Consider the following 16,225-nt stretch of genomic DNA (forward strand, 5'->3'; position numbering starts at 1 on the left):
CTTCCCCGGGGCCTCCTCTCTAACTGCTGCACAGAGACCTGCACAGGCTCCTTCACTCAGGTGAACACCTACACTGCATCCAGACACTCCAATACGTTGCTCCTAATTTTTGCAGCAAAGTCCCTTTTTGCAAAGCTCAGGAAGTTGAGGTAACACCAGTAAATCCTGAATGATGCTGGGCATGTCAGTGGGCACAGTGTAAGGGCCATCAATGGTACTGACAACACGCTGTGGTAGGAGAGGAAAGCTGAAGGCATGTGGCACAAAACAGATGATGCTGCGGCCACAGGGAAGAGGTTTTCCTTGGAGCAGGGTGGAAGTGACAGACAGCTTAGGATTAGTGGGAAACAGCTCCCACGTTGTAACACATGACACCACTTTAAATAATAACTTGGTGTTCCCTGACGAGGTCAGCAGGCAAACAGCAGCTGAACACTCAGTCTGTGTGTCTGTCAGAAATAAATGTTTCAGTGGATGGGTTATTTAACCAGTCCAGGTGACTTATTTCCATTAATTTTTACTGTTTTACTGTTCTTCTTTCAGCAGTGGACAAGGGGCTGATGTGCAACAGTTACAAATGAGGGAAGTTCTTAGAATACATTTGGGGAATAGAAAACTCAGTATATATATATATATATATATATTTAAAGGAATGTAAAAAATAGCCTAGGTCAGATTTAGGGAAGCTCTTTCAGAAACCAGGGTGGTTTTAAGTTAATGCCAGGGGATGGCAGCTGTTCTGCTCCTGTTTTTCTCCGAAAGGTTGACAGAGATCTTAGGAAACGCTGTGCCCGCTGAGGGCTGGCCATCCAGCCTCTCCTTTTCCAGTACAAAGCTGAGGTGCAGATTAGCTGCCTTGTGCAAAAGAGCAGAGCAACTGATCTTGTGTTTTTCTCCATCTGTTGTTTTTCAGACGTCCCCAAAATTATACCAACATCAAAATGAATGAGTGCGGGGAGATCGCAGCAGACTTCTAACGCTCCCAGGCACAGCTGGCTCTGACAGCCCTGGGGCCAGGGATGTGTCTCAGGGGGGCAGAGGGGCTGTTCAGCTCCCCCACCCAGTGGGGCTGCTGCACAGACCTGCAAAATGGCCAGGTGTACACATACACCTACATCTGTGTGTGTGTGTGTGCATAGAAATACCTGAATTGTTTCTTACCCTTCTTAATTTTATCTTCAGACTCCAGGAGACCAAAGAAACAGGCTGGGGACTTCTTCTAGGCACAGGTTGTGTGGTGCCTGGACACTGAAGGCTCCTTGGCCGATGTGGAAGAAGGACGTGCCCTGTCTCCTCTCGGGATTCACTGCCAGGTGATGAGCCAAGGCCACCCCCATCAGACCTTTCCACCCGACAGGCAAAGCCGGATCTGGTCTCTCTGGACTTAACTGCTGCAGCGAGGGTACATCAGCCTCCCTGAGCCTTTCTGGTCCGGGCAAGGAGTTCTCAGCATCGTGCCCTGCTCTGCTTGAGCAGCTCTGCAGCACCAGCAGCCTGCTCCAGGGACAGCCCTTGCTGCTGTGGATCACAGTCCTGCCCAGAAAAAGGGGTTGGAGGAGAGATGAACATCCAGTTCATCAACTCCTGCCCAGGTGTAGTCCTGCCAGATAATGGGCAGCAGCAGTGCCAGACTCTGGATCTGCTGAGAATGTGGGGTGAGGAGGGTGGAACCTGCTCAGTAAAAGATTGTTTCCTCCACATCCCTAATGGTGCAGCAGCTGATGCCAGGTTCCAGTAACACCCTTCATGTGTGGAGTGCTGGTCTCACCTCGTGGGTTTGAGCACCCTGTGCAGTTCCACCCATGGTGCTAGTGACCCAGACAGACCCAGCCTGCTCACTGGGAAAATGCAGACAGAGATCCCACATTGGATCTGAACCATGGTGTAAATAGGTTTTTACTGAACAATGCTCTGCAGAGGGAGGACAGGAGGTGTTCCTGTGATTGACCATCACAGCACTGACCCTCACGAGCAGGAAGCCTCATGTTTCCTTTGAGTCCTACCTCCCTGCTGTGTCCCTCTTAGGGGGCCTCCCAGCCAGGGATGAGCAGCACAGGAGTGAAGCCTCAGCCTTCCACTGCCCAGCCCCTTGTGCCAGGCAGCCCCTTCCAGTCAGCAGGGCTGAGAACACGAGGCACCAGGGACCTTCTCTGGTGGGTGCTGCACGTAATCCTCGGGCAGCCTCTGAGAGGTGCTTCTTCCTCCCGGCTCCATCGGCACAGCACAGGAGCGCACCAGCACTGCGGGAGCTCACATCAGCTCCATCTTGAACTGGCTGAAGTTGGGCAGGGTGGGCGAGGGCTCGGCCATGCTGCTGAAGGGGCCACAGGGCTGGTTGGCTGGCACGGCCCCGTGGCTCACAGTGGAGCTGAGCTGCTGCAGCGTCATCAGCACCTCCTGCTGCAGCCGCTGCTGGTGCTCCTGCTGGCGCTCCAGGCGGCACTGCTGCTCCAGCACCACGTGCAGGGCCTGGCTCAGCCTCTGCACCTCCGTCTGCACAGCATCCAGCTTCTCAGCAATGGCTTGGGAACTGGGAGCAGAGGGGGGCACTGGCACACCCCAAGCAAGGTGGTGATTTTCTGGACCCAGGGGGTTCGGCAGGGCAGTCTGAGTGCTGGCATCTTTGACCTGGAGTAGGGAAGGTGAAACATTATCAGCTGCCCCTTAGATGGCATTTAACAAGAGAAAGATTTATTCTGCACTAGCTACAAGGCTCAGAGAAAAGCTCTCAGGGAAAGCCATCATGTTGTTGCAGACCTTTAGACCTTAGCATGAGCTGCACTTCATCCCCACCCCGCTCCGGAGTCCCTGGTGCCAAGTGTCCTGTCGGCATGTGTTGAGCCAGGATGCTGCCAGACAGCAGTGGGGCTGCCCACGTTACAGCCAGGCTTGTGTTTGCTCTCTGCAGGCACAGGAACAGCATCTCCTGGGCTTTGCTTTCTAACCTTTCCATTTCTCGTACTGCACCCTGAGGCAACGGGCTGTTCTGCTCCCCATGAGGGATCACATGCTGGTTTTGAACGCCAGGGGAGCCTCTCAAGCAGCTGGCAAGGGCTCTTGGCAAACATCTGAGTGGGCTGGAGAAGGTTTTTGCTCTCTCTGAGCAGAGACAGGGTCATGGATGACTGACCAGCCTGACTCACGGCTGTTTTGTTCCCAGCATGTCATGGCCAGAAAGGCAAGTGCCAGCGTCCTACCACCCTCCATGTGGCAACAGCACCGCCCATCAGTGAAGCCTCTGGAGGTTAGAGATGCTCTGGAGGGGCAAGAGCATTGGGGCAGCCACACAGCCACACTGGCACCTGCCTGGGGCTGGTGTGGGGACTGTTGGGTCATGGAGGTTTGTCCCATGGTCACCACTGCTGCCAGCAGAGCTGGGCATGGCCATGGGGCTGGCCAGGTGGCTGTGTGCCCACCATGATGGCAGGATGGCCACAAGGACAAGGACCTGCTGAGACAACATATGTGTGGCCACATCCTGGGGGTCTTGTAGCGAGGCAAGGCAGGGGGGTACACGTTAGGGATTATGGCAACTGGAAGGTGGCCATCCTGGCTGTGTCACTCCATCCTGGAGTGTCCACAGCCCTTCATCTCCTGATGTGGCACCAAGCCACTCAGCTGCTGGTGTTCTTGGGTGGCTGGGAGAATCTCTTGAGCTGGTACTGACACCAGGCCTTAAAGAGAGGTCTGTGAGCTGCAGGTTGGAGGCCAAGGCTGGCAGTGACTGGCATCTCCATGGCCAGCATCGGCCAAGGGCAGCAGCGAGTGCTGGCTGCAGGTGGGTGGGCAGCAAGCCCATGTCCTCAGCCCCCCCAGAGGGGCTACTCAGATATACTCACCAAGTGCCACGGTCAAGCATTGCTAGGGAAAGCAGCCTACAGAGGCTGGGGGGCATTTTTGGGAGCCTTCCACACCCAACAGCCCATCCCAGCACATGGTGTGGATGCAGCAGGGCACTGTGCAGAGCTGCCCAGATGGCAGCTCCACATCGGCTCCTGGATGGAGCAGATGGGCTCCCCCATCCTGCCATCCTACCTTTTTCTGCAGGAGAACAGCCCTGTCCACAGTTGTCTTCTTCACCACCAGGGCTGGGTTCCTGGTGTGAGGTGTGGCCAGGTGCCCTCGGCTGGGCAGTGGCTGATGGGGGGTGGCCAATCCCCTCAGAGCGGGGCAGCTCCCCGGAGCCAAGGGGGTGCCTGTGGAGCTGTCGTCACCTGCAAGGGATAGAGAGAGAAATGCCTCAAAAGGAGGCCCTTGGGGGCTCCCCAGTGGGGAATGGGGCCCTTTCCCCAGCCCAGCACTGCCAGGGGGTGGCCATGGTGCCCCCAGCAGGGAGCCAGGCCTTACCATTCCCAGGGGCCGGCCCCGTGGGCAGGGTGTCCCCAAGCTGCTCATCGTCCTTGCAGAGGGAGGCCACACTAACCATCTGGATGCCCTCCTTGGTGTCCTGGCTGCCCGTGGGATCCCCCAGGGGCACTGCAGGGGGCCGGGTGCCCAGCAGCCTTGGGGGTTCAGCCTCGTGCCCCTGCAGTGGAGGCCAGGGCTGGTCCCTGTCCCAGCCAGGTGCCGCCAGCCCCGGCTCCATATTCTTCCTCTTGAGGAAGAGGTACACGGCCTGAGGCGTCACCCGGATGTCATCCAGCTCCAGCACCTTCTTGATCTTGCGGAAGCTCAGCCCGGCCCGGCGCAGCTCCACGATCCTCCTCTTGGCATGGTCGTCCAGCCGGCCCATGGCTGCAGGGCCCCTCCTGCTCCCAGTTCCTACATCCCTGGGCACGCCTGTGCTGGGGACTCCGGCAGCCCCCCAGGCTGCTCCAAGCCCTGGGGGATGGTGCTCGGGCTCAGCTACTGCCCTGCTGCCAGGCTGCTGGCTCTGGCCCGTGGTGCATATGGTGCCATTCCCAGCTTCCAGCAGTGACACGGTTCCCAGATGGAAAGGAGGTGGCTCTTCCCACCAGGATGAATACGGACAGCCTCAAACCCGTCCCTCGCTCACACAGAGCCCCCTTAGAGTGAGGGGTCCAGCTTGGCCCCCCAGCCTGCCAAGGGCACAGAGGATGGTGACGGGCTTGGCCCTGCCAAGCATCCCAAACTGGACATCAATCCCACCCTGCCAGCAGCACAGCAAGGAATCAGAAGCAGTCAGGATGCCAAGCAGCAGCTCAGTGTCCCGGGAAGCTTGGTGTGAGTCCTGGCAAGTGGCTGCTCATCATGCAAGGCTGGCAGGTCCCCGGCGGAGCCTCATGTCTCCTTGGCAGCCTGGAAGGTCACAGCAAGCAGAACTGGAGATGCCCATGTAGAAACTCCTGCATGGGAACTGCTGATGCTGCAGAGCCTGCCCTTGGGTCTGGAGAGAGCACCGTCCTGTACCTCTGGAGAAGCAAAATCAAAGAAGGCACAACTGTAAATGTAATGGCTGCAGTTCTTGTGCTCCCCCCTTCACACCTATGTATGTGTAAACATGCACATGTATGTGCCTATACACCTGTGGTGGAGGGTTTTTTCCATTTCCTACCAAATTCCTTAATCTCCAGGCATTTCTTGGACCCTCAATGCTACAGCTGCTGCCTAAAGGACATACTTTTTGGGTTTCACTTCACTAAAATCAATATCCTTCAAGAATTCCCATAAGGCAGCAAAACAATTTCTGGATTAGCAATAGAGGCTGCATCAAGTGGCTGCCAAGCAGATGTGATACAGGAGCCTTTTCCAAACTCCGCTTCCCTAGGTACATGTGGATTTTAAAAAGGACAACAATGTGTTGTCTTGGCCAAGGAGGCACAGAGACTATTGGACATCAGCCTCAGGAAAATGGAGTCACTTAATTTAACAGAAGAGTTGTGTCCCTCTGCATTTTACTACTTCTATGCAAAAGAGAGAGACATTAACTCCAGAGATCCAGCTCTGTTTGCATCTAAAGGCCACACCATGCCTTGCTGTGTGCATTAGGGACCTTGCAGATAAGAGCTGGGGGAGTGGATGTAGGAAAACAGATGTCCCTGGATGCAGACACAGCAATTGCAGAGCAAGAGGAAAAGCTCAGAAATTCTCAGCCTTCCCCATGCCAAGGGAAGATGCTCCAAGGAGACCATCCCCTTGAGGCTGCTGGTATGAGGAGCTCGGGCCCTGGCAAGACAGTCTGCCCTCCTCCCAGAGTGTTTCCAGACATGGCCAGAGGACACTGGAGTGTCTGAGCAGCTGGGGACAGACACATACCATTTGTATCAATGCCAGGAGAGCTGGCACCCATGGCTGCAGCCTCATCCAGCTCCACAGGGAAGGGGATGATGAGAGTGTCTTGGAGATGTGCAATCTCCACGCAACATCTCCTCCAGCTCCCTCTCCACTGAAGATGTCACTCACCAGACGTCACTCACCGTGTACCACCCCCCCCCCCAACACCCTCCTTCTTCACGTGCTCAACCCCTCCAGACCTTCCCAGCCCTCCACAGAGCTCCCATGGCCCTGCTCTGCCTTCCTGGGCGTGGGGACAGCTCATAGGAGGCACAGACCACCTGCTAACCCCACATAAGCTCAGCATTCCCAATGCAGGGTGTTCCCCCACAGCCCCCCATTGGCTGGAGGGGCAGCAGCATAAGGAGTTTGGCCAGGACAGCTGCAGGCAGCAGCTCCATGGAGATCACCAATGCTCAAGGCTTCACCAGGCTTCTTATGCTTCAATAACACCACTTGCCTCTGCAGCAAGGCTTCTTATGCTTCAACAATAGCACTTGCCTCTGCAGCAAGGCTTTTAAAAAATATATATGTACTGATCAGAAGTAGACCAAGATCTGGAAAGCCATTTCAGAAAAGACACTGAGAAGCTGTGGGTCAGAGTCCAGCTGGCGAGCAGGAGATGCAGGAGATGAGTGCAGGCAGAAGTGCACGTCAAAATCCAGCTCCAGCCCCACTTACACCTTGAGGGTGGACAAAGTGCACAGCAGCTACTCTCTGCCCCTGTCAGGGGAAAAGGGCTGCCAGTGAAAGCAACATTTCATCCCTCCAGATAATACAGTATTCCAGCAATTTCCTCCAAGACCACAGAATCAATTAGTTTGGATTATTGTGTCCAACCTTTGACTGATTATCACCTTGTCAACTAGACCATGGCACTAAGTTTTTTTTCCCATACTAAATGTGCTCCCTATTTCCACAGCTGAGTCCATCACCTTCTCTTCTTTCTCCCTCTCCAGAGGGGATTTTTCCCATGGAGCTGCAGCTTCCGCCATGCACACAGTTTATCAAGTTACACATTCACAGAGACGAGACCTTTACACTCACCTGGCCTTCAAGGTGTTTGTTACTCTCCAATAATTTTTGCACAAGGAAAAACAAAAATCAACCCAGTGAGAGGGAAGGATTCAGAGATTTTCCTAGACCTGTGATTTTGCATAGGAATGGAGTTCCCTTCACTTTCCAGGGGCAGGCTGGGGGTGACATTGTTCCTCTGAAGGTTTCTTACGCCATTTGGAGAAGTTAATTCCAGAGGTGGCTTTGAAGAACAGGGAAAAAGAGCATCTGTGGAAGAAAATTTACAGCACTGCAATTGTGTGAGCTCACTCTCTGCCTTGATCCCCTTCCATTTCTGTGGATATCAGGAACACAAAAAGGTTTCATCTCCTCCATAAAGTCCCTGGAACAGCTTGTTCTGGGCTGACTCAGCCTTTGCTACTTCTAAAACAGAGCAGCACCACTAAGTCAGCTTGGCTTGGCATGCCCACACAAAGCTCAGGTGCTCTGAGCTGAGCGTGGACACTGTAAGTCCCCTGTTCCGAAATCCCTCTTGCCTCCACCTACCTCCCCAGCTGTCACACTGTGTGCAGGCCACAGCTGCAAGTCCTTTGGCAATCCCAGATTCTACATCTTTCCCCTGCAAGCTACGATGGCTCCAGTGTGATTCCTCATGGTCTGCAAGTGTCCTCTCCCACCCACACCCCTGTTTTGCAGTGGGATGGGTAATCCCAGGGGGAAGACACAGTGACAGGAACACTCAGCTTATGGCTCCAGCTGGGGAGGGCTGTCCCACAGCACCACAGGTTCCAAGTTTTGCCCTTTGGTGGGTTGGATTCCGAGACCTTACCCAGCCAGCTGGACGTACACTTTTGTGTGAGCAGCTGCATGCTTTGTTATACCACCAGGCCTGCAACAGGAATTTTGCTCCAGCCTGCCAATTTAGGTGTCTGTCCAAATTTCAGATCAGCCACTCTTTCTTCAGCTGCTGCTGAATGCTTGCAATGTCTGAAGTTTTTAAGTACTTAGTTGTAGCTGGGAAAGCTGCTTTACCCAGGTATTGCTGCTGGTAGCCTTTCTATTCCATAGCTCTGCAAGCAGCTATATCCACCAAAGCACAGCCCAGAGCCTGGAGCAGCCTTCTCCTCACCAGGATTATTTCCTTAGCTCCCACGCTCTCTGGACCAGAAAATATTGCAAAATGGAATAGACTCAAGAGAGAAGAATGAAGGCACCACTCCCACACATCCCCAAGTTCCATTCAGAGCAGAGTGGATTTAAGGGTTAACCCTAACCCTAACCCAAAGAAAGAGGAAGAAGAGCTTGAATCCAAGTTTCCTACAACCCAGGTGATGTTACCTAACCACATGCCTTAGGGCAAGCAGGCTTTTCCTCTGCACCACTTGTTTCTATGCCAGTGCAAGCCCCTGCTCCAGGAGGTGAACCTGAGAGAGAGGAACTCTCCAGTGTCCATCCTGCAAGTCCCTCAGGGCAAAGCTCCCCCATCTGCCTGCACACACAGACACACACCCCCAGCCATTGCTGCCTGTCTCTCCCACAGTCCTTCTGTAGCCCTGATTACCTGGGTTTGAATGCCAAATTCCCCAAGAGTGAAACATTAGTTGTGTGACCACAGAGCTCGCTCGTGTCTGGGCAGATTGACTTCTCCCTTCTGTCTTACAGCTTGGACATGGGCAGTTTTTACCCTGCAGAGGTACAAGCAAAGCTGCTTCTGAAATTCATGCTGGGTTGAAGCAAGGAAGAGTTAAGCTTTCAACAGCCATGCCACAGGTGACTATGTTACCCTGGGGTTGTGTTTTCTCAGTGGCTATTTCAACCATCTGGGTTAGCTGCACAACAGCCTGGCCCCCGAGATGGAACAGCCTTGGAGAGATGTAGGCACATAGAGATGGGCTGAACCAGAGCAACAAGCTCCCACCCACCATTTCAGGAGCAGCACAGCCACAGGGTAGCAGGTACAGAGGTGGAGCAACAGGTCTCACTGGAGAGACAAACTGCTGATGCTGAGAACTGCTCTGACTGAAGGAGACGGAGGAGTGGAAGGAGGAAAAGCTGTGACCCATAGGGAGCACGAAGATGCAGAGCAAGAAGATGCAGATCATCCTGTCTGGTCTCAACAACTGAAAACAGACACTTTATGTTGTTAACATCTCAAAGGATGTTGGGCTCAAGGGCTTGCTGTGCTGCACAGAGTGCAAAATACTCCTGCCCTAAGAAGGGCCATGTAGGATTGTGAACAACAAAGTTGGATGTGGATATGTCTTTCCCCTTTCAACTTTAACTTTGTACAGCGCAAGGCCAGTGTACCAGGGCTTGGGAAATTCACTCCTGATGGATTCAGAGTTGGCAAAAGGGGATTGATCCTCATGGACCTTGTAGGGAAACACAAGACAAATCTGTCAGATCTGGGCCTTGTGGCTGGTGGCAGCTCAACAAGGTCCTCTTGCCCACCCTTTCCATTGCTTCTGGTTTCCAGACCTCCTCCTCAGATCCCCAGCACACATTGGGAAGCTGGAGCAGCTGCAAGCAGCTGGGGAGGGACACTCATCCATCCTCATTGGTTTTATGGCTTTCCCACAGTGTTTTAAATAGCCACTGCAGAAGCTGGCAAGACGAGTTCTTTTTCACTCTACAGCAGCTCAAAGGGGGAAAAAAATTATTAAAATCATCCTCCAGAAGCACAAGGAGGGCAGTCCTGGATAGGATTCAGATATGGATTCAGACAGCAGGAAGTGTATCAAGTAGAGCAAAGGTGCTGTAGAAGGAGCGAGTCTGCCAGGAATGCCCAAATCCTCACCCTGCAGAGAACTGTGCTCTGTACACAGCCGTGGGCAGGACAAACAACTGGTACAGCAATCCTCCACTGGGCTTCCTGTCCTCAGGGCCCCATTCCAGTGCCTGCCTGGCACAGCTTGGAAGGGACATGGATAGTTCTTGGCTCTTCACATAGGGAAGTTTCACTGCTGTACAGACAGACTGGAAAGTCTTAGCTCTGTGGAGACAGGTAATGACAAGGGGCTCATGGAATCACAGGATATCCCAAGCTGGAAGGAACTCACAAGGATCATTGAGTCCAACTCCTGGCCCTGCACAGGACACCCCAAGCAAGGCAATGAGTTGGCAATGTGGTTCAATGGAACTAAGCTTGGAGAAAGATGAGCAGTATTAGGTGTCCAATGCTGGAATATTGCCAAAGCAGGAAGATCTGTGCCAGGGAAAAATGGCCATTTCTCCCAGGCTGCCATTATAGTCAGTGTCACTGCTTTGTGGGACTTGCCAAGCAGCCTGGAAGCAACACCATTATCTGACAGCACTGACTGTTACCAGCCACATAAACAGCTGCATCCCACCTTACAAGCCCTAACTTTCTTTGCAAAGTTGGTGAAGGGACAGCTCTGTTACAGGTTTTATTAAAAGGTGATGGACAAGATGGATTTAGACAGTGCTGCTGCCACCTGAGCCGAGCTGGCTCCCCTCTGAAGGGGTAAGCTCAGAAGAAGCTTTTCAACCAACTTGTACTTCAGCCATGAGAATGGCAGAGAGAAAGGCCTGGCTGTCTGGCCCAGGGTTTGAAGCAAGCTGTTTAGAGCTCACAGCTTGCTCTGCTCTGTCACCCATGACAACTGCCTCGTTCCTTTAGGCTCTGCTTTCAGAGCAGTTGAGGAGCTACCCCTGCCTGGCTACGCTTTAAATCCTCAAATGCAAAATACAAAAATGTATGAGTTTACTTTAAGGTTTGCAGAACATGCAGACTGAAGAAAGTTGGATCCCCAAAAGGTTTCTTTAACTGTTTTGGGGGTTGCAAAACCAATTGTGAGTAGGATGATGCACATAGTTTGCTCTTGCCCCAGATAATGCCAGTATAAGCCTGGAGCTCACTGGGGAATAGAGTATAAAGATACAGTGGGAGAATAGGAGCATGTTGGGACGTTTAGGGCCCCAGGGAACAATACTGTATTAGTGTTGTTAGTACTGTTATCTCAGGTTTGAGGGGAGGAAAGGAGCAGTTTCAGGAATACAGGAAAATCCCCTCTGATGGTGAAAAGGTCCCGGGCCACACAGCACAGAGTAGAGACTCTGTAAAAAAATCACACTGATTGATAGCTATTAACAAAAAGGCTTCACATTGGATCAGCTCTCCTGCATCCCAAAACCCACAGGTCCCCCTCAACACCATATTACTTGGTCTGACAAATTCAGCATGGTTGTGATGTTGTGCCTGTACCTGGTAAAGGTCAGGTTTGTATTAAGAAATTATTTGGAGCATCCAGACCTGATATTAAGCACTGTGGAACCACAGCTTGAAGGAACAAGAGGCTTTCACAGAGCACCTGGGAAGGCCTGCAGAGAGGAACAGGTTGGATTTCATATCCAGGCCCAAAATCCATCTATGCCCTCAAACTGAATTTGTCAAGGAGAATTTAAGTATTCAGCCAAGAACAACAAATGCCAAGTATCTCAAGGCCCTATCTTTACCTGTGCCTCTCTTTAAAGCATTATGCACTTTGAGTCACTGCTCTCCAAACATGCAGCCCTTCCAGCAGACAGAACTGCACTGGCTAAACCACAAGCACACCTTGAATTTCTAATGTCTTTCACATACCTGAAGAGGAAACAAAGAAATTACTGCAAAGTGTAACGTGATATTTGTTCCTTATGGTGAAAGCAGGATGTTTGACCAAGTTTAACATTGAGCAGGCATATTCCTACAGCATCAGGGCATATAAGTGTTGCAGGAAAACAGAGAAAAAAGGGCATCTTGGCACAGTTTTTAGGTTAAGAGCACTGAAATACACAAATGTATGCACTGGCACATCCAGAGGCAGACAGTCCTGAAGTCCTGAGCCTGTTCAAGGCCAAGCTACCAGTGTGCACTGCAAGAAAAGCCTCAGACCTCGAGAGAGGACAGGCCAGGCATTCAGAGGCTATGGATGAAGACTTAATTCACCTTTAAGTATTTCAGCTAAATTTATAAATTCACCTCCTTCTGCAAACTAGAGAGGAACCCCCAAAATCTCCTATTTTTGCTGTTGCAAACCTATGTAGCTACTCGACAGTGCAACCATTGGAAACTCTCAATTCTCTGCAACAATAACAAATGCTGTTACTACACATCAGGATGAAAAGTTTCCAAGTCCTCAGAAGACAAATTCCACACCCTGCAATTCCTCTAAGGAAGCCACACAGACTGTATCCTCTGAAGCAAGACACACATCTACCCTTACCCTCATACAGGTGCAGAAGGAGTGTCAGACTGAATAGGGAGGGAGACCAAAGATCTTCCAGCACACGGAAAACACCAACATCCAGAGGCTGCGGGCTGAGCCAGTGCACTGCAATCCCTACAAATGCTAAGCCATGCCTGGTACGGGGTGCTCACACCTCACCGTGACAAATGAATGCCACTGTTGCTGTGGGGACAGTGACCCACAGATCCCCTGGAGCTCGTGGGGCTCAAGGAGAGCCGTCTGTAGCCACACCACCACAACCCAACGCCAGTGAATGGGAAGGGCAAATGAAGCATTAGTTGCAAGTCTATGCAACAGAGAGGACAGGCACTCAGCCGCAGGCAGCATTTAGAGACACTAATTAGTCCCAACCACACCACAAGCAGAGCAGTTCACTTGCGGAAGTGGCAGTAAATAGCCTGTACTCAGCAGCTTGGAAGTGCAGGAGGGAAGGGGCAGAAAAACACAGAGGTAAGAGTAAAAAGCAGTCCTGGTGGAGCTCTGTTCTTTCCTCTCCTGCTTGTCCACAGTGTCTTGCCCGAGCAGCTTCGTGGTTACCTGCTGCCTTAAACCCACCGCCCAGCATCCAAAGGGGTCTGCACTTCCGCTGGGAAACAGCTGGGCAGATTTCTGAGTTCAAGAAGCAGCTGAAGGACAGCACTTCAGCTCGGGCACGCCAGTCCCAGCCCCGACCCTGAACATCAGCGCAGCACCAGCCTCCGCATCCCTGCTCGCCCCCGGTGCCTCCTCCCCGGCGTGGCCGTGGGCACCGGGGTTCGCCAACACCCCACCCCGTGCTCCCACCCCCTCAAACTACCACTGCCAGAGCTCCTCTCATCCTTCCCCGTGACGCTCCCAGCACCCAAACCAGCTCCGTGCACAGAAGCAGAGGGGCAGAGCACCCACGTACAGGGACTGCCGACGGCTGCCAGGATCCTCCCAGGGGACGGCACCGCCTCGCTGCCGCCGCCGCCTGCTCGGGGCCGCGCCCAGACCGGCTCCTCGGCACCCAACTTTTTGGGAGGTTGCTCTTTGAAAAGCTCCTGCCCTCTTTGTTTGGTTGGGGCAGAGCCAGCAGAGGCTGCTGGGAAGGTCACCCAGGAGGAGACTCTGTACCGGGAGGGAGGAGCCCTCTCTTAACTCTTTCGGGGCAGCCCTGCTCCGGGGCCGTGAGGAGTCACATCCCATCGGCGGCCTCGGGGCACAGAGCTGGCCATGCCACCCCAGAGCACAGCCCAGGCGTGCCGATCACATCTGTGCCGGAGGATGGAGGAGAAGCCCCTTGGGAGGCAGCGATGCCGTCCCTAGTGGTCCCATCCAGGGCTGGAAGCACCAGCTCCATGCTCAGCGCTGCCGCGGGCTGCTGGCACAGGGCAGAAGGTCACAGCAGTGCCATTCGCTCTGAAACTGAAGCGGACACCTGTTCTCACTTCTGCTAGTGCCCCCAAATGAGGTGTTCGAATATCCCTCCTTGTTCAGGCTCGGCCTTAAGGCTCAGTCCTGCCAACTGCTGGCAGCCACTGTGAGGGGATCAGCCCCCCCTCACCTTGCCACCACCGTCCTGGGGCTGGCTCTGCTGCTCACAACTCTGCAGGAACCTGCTCCAGGGGCATAGGAGGCAGGAAACCTTTTCCACAGCAATATTTTTCTGCTGGTTCAGTGACCTCACTTGACCACCCTTGGAGCGATGAGAGCCGTTATGGGAATAAGGGTGTGCATGGCTTTGGGATCAGCCAGCCCTTATGGCTTTGTCACAACTGAGGGAGAAGAAAACGTTGAACACTGGGCCCTAAAGCCCGAAAACAATGAGCACAGACAAGGGAAACAAGTCTGCATCCTTCTGGCCCAAGGAAGCACAACCTCCCCCCCAGGTTCTTCTCTCTGCAGTAGCACCTGGGGTGCAGGCCAGATTGGGATCCAGCACTGAAAGGCTGTCACTGAACTGTACAACCTGCTGAAAGCCATAGGTCCTGCGGGTAAGGCAAGCTGAGACTTGTGGCTGATCTTTGTGACATCCATATTGCCATTCATTGCATCAAGGCAGTGGTACTTGCCATCTTTCATAAAACAGTTTTCAGATTAGCAGCTAAAATGTGGAACAGAAGAGGTTTGATGTATTGTGTCTTGTTCTCCAGCCATGACTGCAGTTTTTCTCTCACAGACACATTTCTTAAGGCTTCCCTTACTCAGTGGTTACTATAACTATGGACAAAAATGGGCAGCACAAAAATGGACTGAAGACTTTAATAAAGCACCATAAACCCCAAGAATTAAGGCTGCAGTAACTAAAACTTCACATGTAACAAGTTAATTGGGAGAAAGGTGAGAAGACCAGCCATGTTGGGTCTGCCCTGGGTTCCTTTGGGACATCATTCTGACTCCAGCAGGCTGATTAGCAGATCCTTGAGCAGGAATGTAAAAGTAGCGTAAGCACATAGTAACACTTCCCAAAGTACACCCCCACAGTGCAGCACTGAGAGACTTTCCAAGAAGGCCAACGGCACTTGGCCTGTACCAGCCATGGTGTGGCCACAGGCCCAGGGCAGTGCCCGTCCCTGTGCTGGCACTGCTGGGGCACCTCCAGCCCTGGGGGCAGTTCTGGGACCCTCAGACAAGGGACACTGAGGGGCTGGAGCGTGTCCAGGGAAGGGAATGGAGCTGGGGAAGGGGCTGGAGCAGCAGGAGCAGCTGAGGGAGCTGGGGGGGCTCAGCCTGGAGAAAAGGAGGCTCAGGGGGGACCTTCTGGCTCTGCAACTCCCTGACAGGAGGGGGGAGCCAGGGGGGTTTGGCTCTTTTCCCAGGTAATAAGTGACAGGACAAGAGGAAATCGCCTCAAGTTGTGCCAGGAGAGATTTAGGTTGGATATTGGGGAAATTTCTTCACAAAAACAGTGGTCAGACATTGGAAGAGGCTGCCCAGGGCAGTGGTGGAGTTCTCATCTCTGGAAGTGTTCAAAAAAACAAGTGGATGTGGCACTTGGGACATGATTTAGTGGTGGCCTTGGCAGTGCTGTGGGAATGGTTGGACTCAATGGTCCTAGAGGGCTTTTCCAGCCTAAATCTTTCTATGATAATCATGACAGACTCCTGACAGTCCTCATTAGATATAGTGCAGTTTCTCTTCAAACCCATATAAACTTTTAGTAGGCTACAACGTGCTCTGGTAGGGAAATCTGCCCTTTGACAACTTCCTCTTCCCTTTCTTTAGGGTTTTTTCTGCTTGTTTTCTGAACCTGCCAATGGCTAGTTTCATGTAATACCCCCTTGGTTTTGCAGCAGAAGAGAGAATAAATCAATTATTCTCCTTGCCACACGTGATGTTACAGACACCTGTCCTGGTCTCACCCTTGTCCTGTGGTGGAGGTAGATGGGACATGCTCCTACACTGCATTCCAGAGGTGAAGCTCTCTTCCTTTATTAGGAATTTAACAAAAATGCCTATGGTGACACTTCAGCTGAAGAGAGGGGGAGATATCCTTTCCACATAACATGAAATGCCACTGGATGATGCTCCATCTTAAGTCTTTCATTCTCCTCCTCACAATTTTCTTGCAGTTGAGCGGGAGAGTCCCCTCTCAGCAGTGCTGCCCCTTTCTGCTCCTGTTCCCTAACATGACACATCTGCCACTCCCTCAAAATAGAGTTTGTTTACTGTGAGTCTGCAACCTGCACAGGAGACTGGGCCCAGCATCTCCCTGTGCAGGCCAACAGCTTGCTGGGTGGTCAAGCTCGTGGAAAGTGGAGAGT

The 16,225-nt window shown here is 52.8% G+C and overlaps 1 protein-coding gene across 2 annotated transcripts; it reads right to left on the reverse strand.

Moving 5' to 3' along the window:
• Nucleotides 1-1,824: 1,824 nt before the first annotated feature.
• Nucleotides 1,825-13,536, reverse strand: LOC113972535. 2 transcript variants are annotated; one of them, XM_027693734.1, is made up of 4 exons: nt 13,390-13,536; nt 4,348-5,372; nt 4,036-4,214; nt 1,825-2,628 (listed from the first exon to the last, which is right to left on the reverse strand). In XM_027693734.1, exons 2-4 carry the CDS (start codon nt 4,730-4,732, stop codon nt 2,251-2,253), a joined length of 942 nt encoding a protein of 313 aa, XP_027549535.1. In that variant the 5' UTR covers nt 4,733-5,372; nt 13,390-13,536; the 3' UTR covers nt 1,825-2,250. The 2 variants fall into 2 exon arrangements, with proteins under 2 accessions (XP_027549535.1, XP_027549536.1); XM_027693735.1 differs by lacking the exon at nt 13,390-13,536 and adding an exon at nt 8,813-8,927.
• Between the last annotated feature and the right edge of the window lie 2,689 nt (nt 13,537-16,225).

Source organism: Neopelma chrysocephalum, unplaced genomic scaffold (genome assembly GCF_003984885.1).
Source record: "Neopelma chrysocephalum unplaced genomic scaffold, ASM398488v2 Primary Assembly neopelma1_93, whole genome shotgun sequence".
NCBI lineage: Eukaryota > Metazoa > Chordata > Aves > Passeriformes > Pipridae > Neopelma > Neopelma chrysocephalum.

What these genes read in the sequence shown, in the direction of transcription:
- LOC113972535 (XM_027693734.1), bottom strand. Translation starts at nt 4,732, where the DNA reads ATGGGCCGGCTGGACGACCATGCCAAGAGGAGGATCGTGGAGCTGCGC. An exon ending in GGGGCCGGCCCCTGGGAATG is followed by an intron (nt 4,215 to 4,347) that starts GTAAGGCCTGGC and finishes TATCCCTTGCAG; the next exon opens with GTGACGACAGCTCCACAGGC. An exon ending in CTGTTCTCCTGCAGAAAAAG is followed by an intron (nt 2,629 to 4,035) that starts GTAGGATGGCAG and finishes TCCCTACTCCAG; the next exon opens with GTCAAAGATGCCAGCACTCA.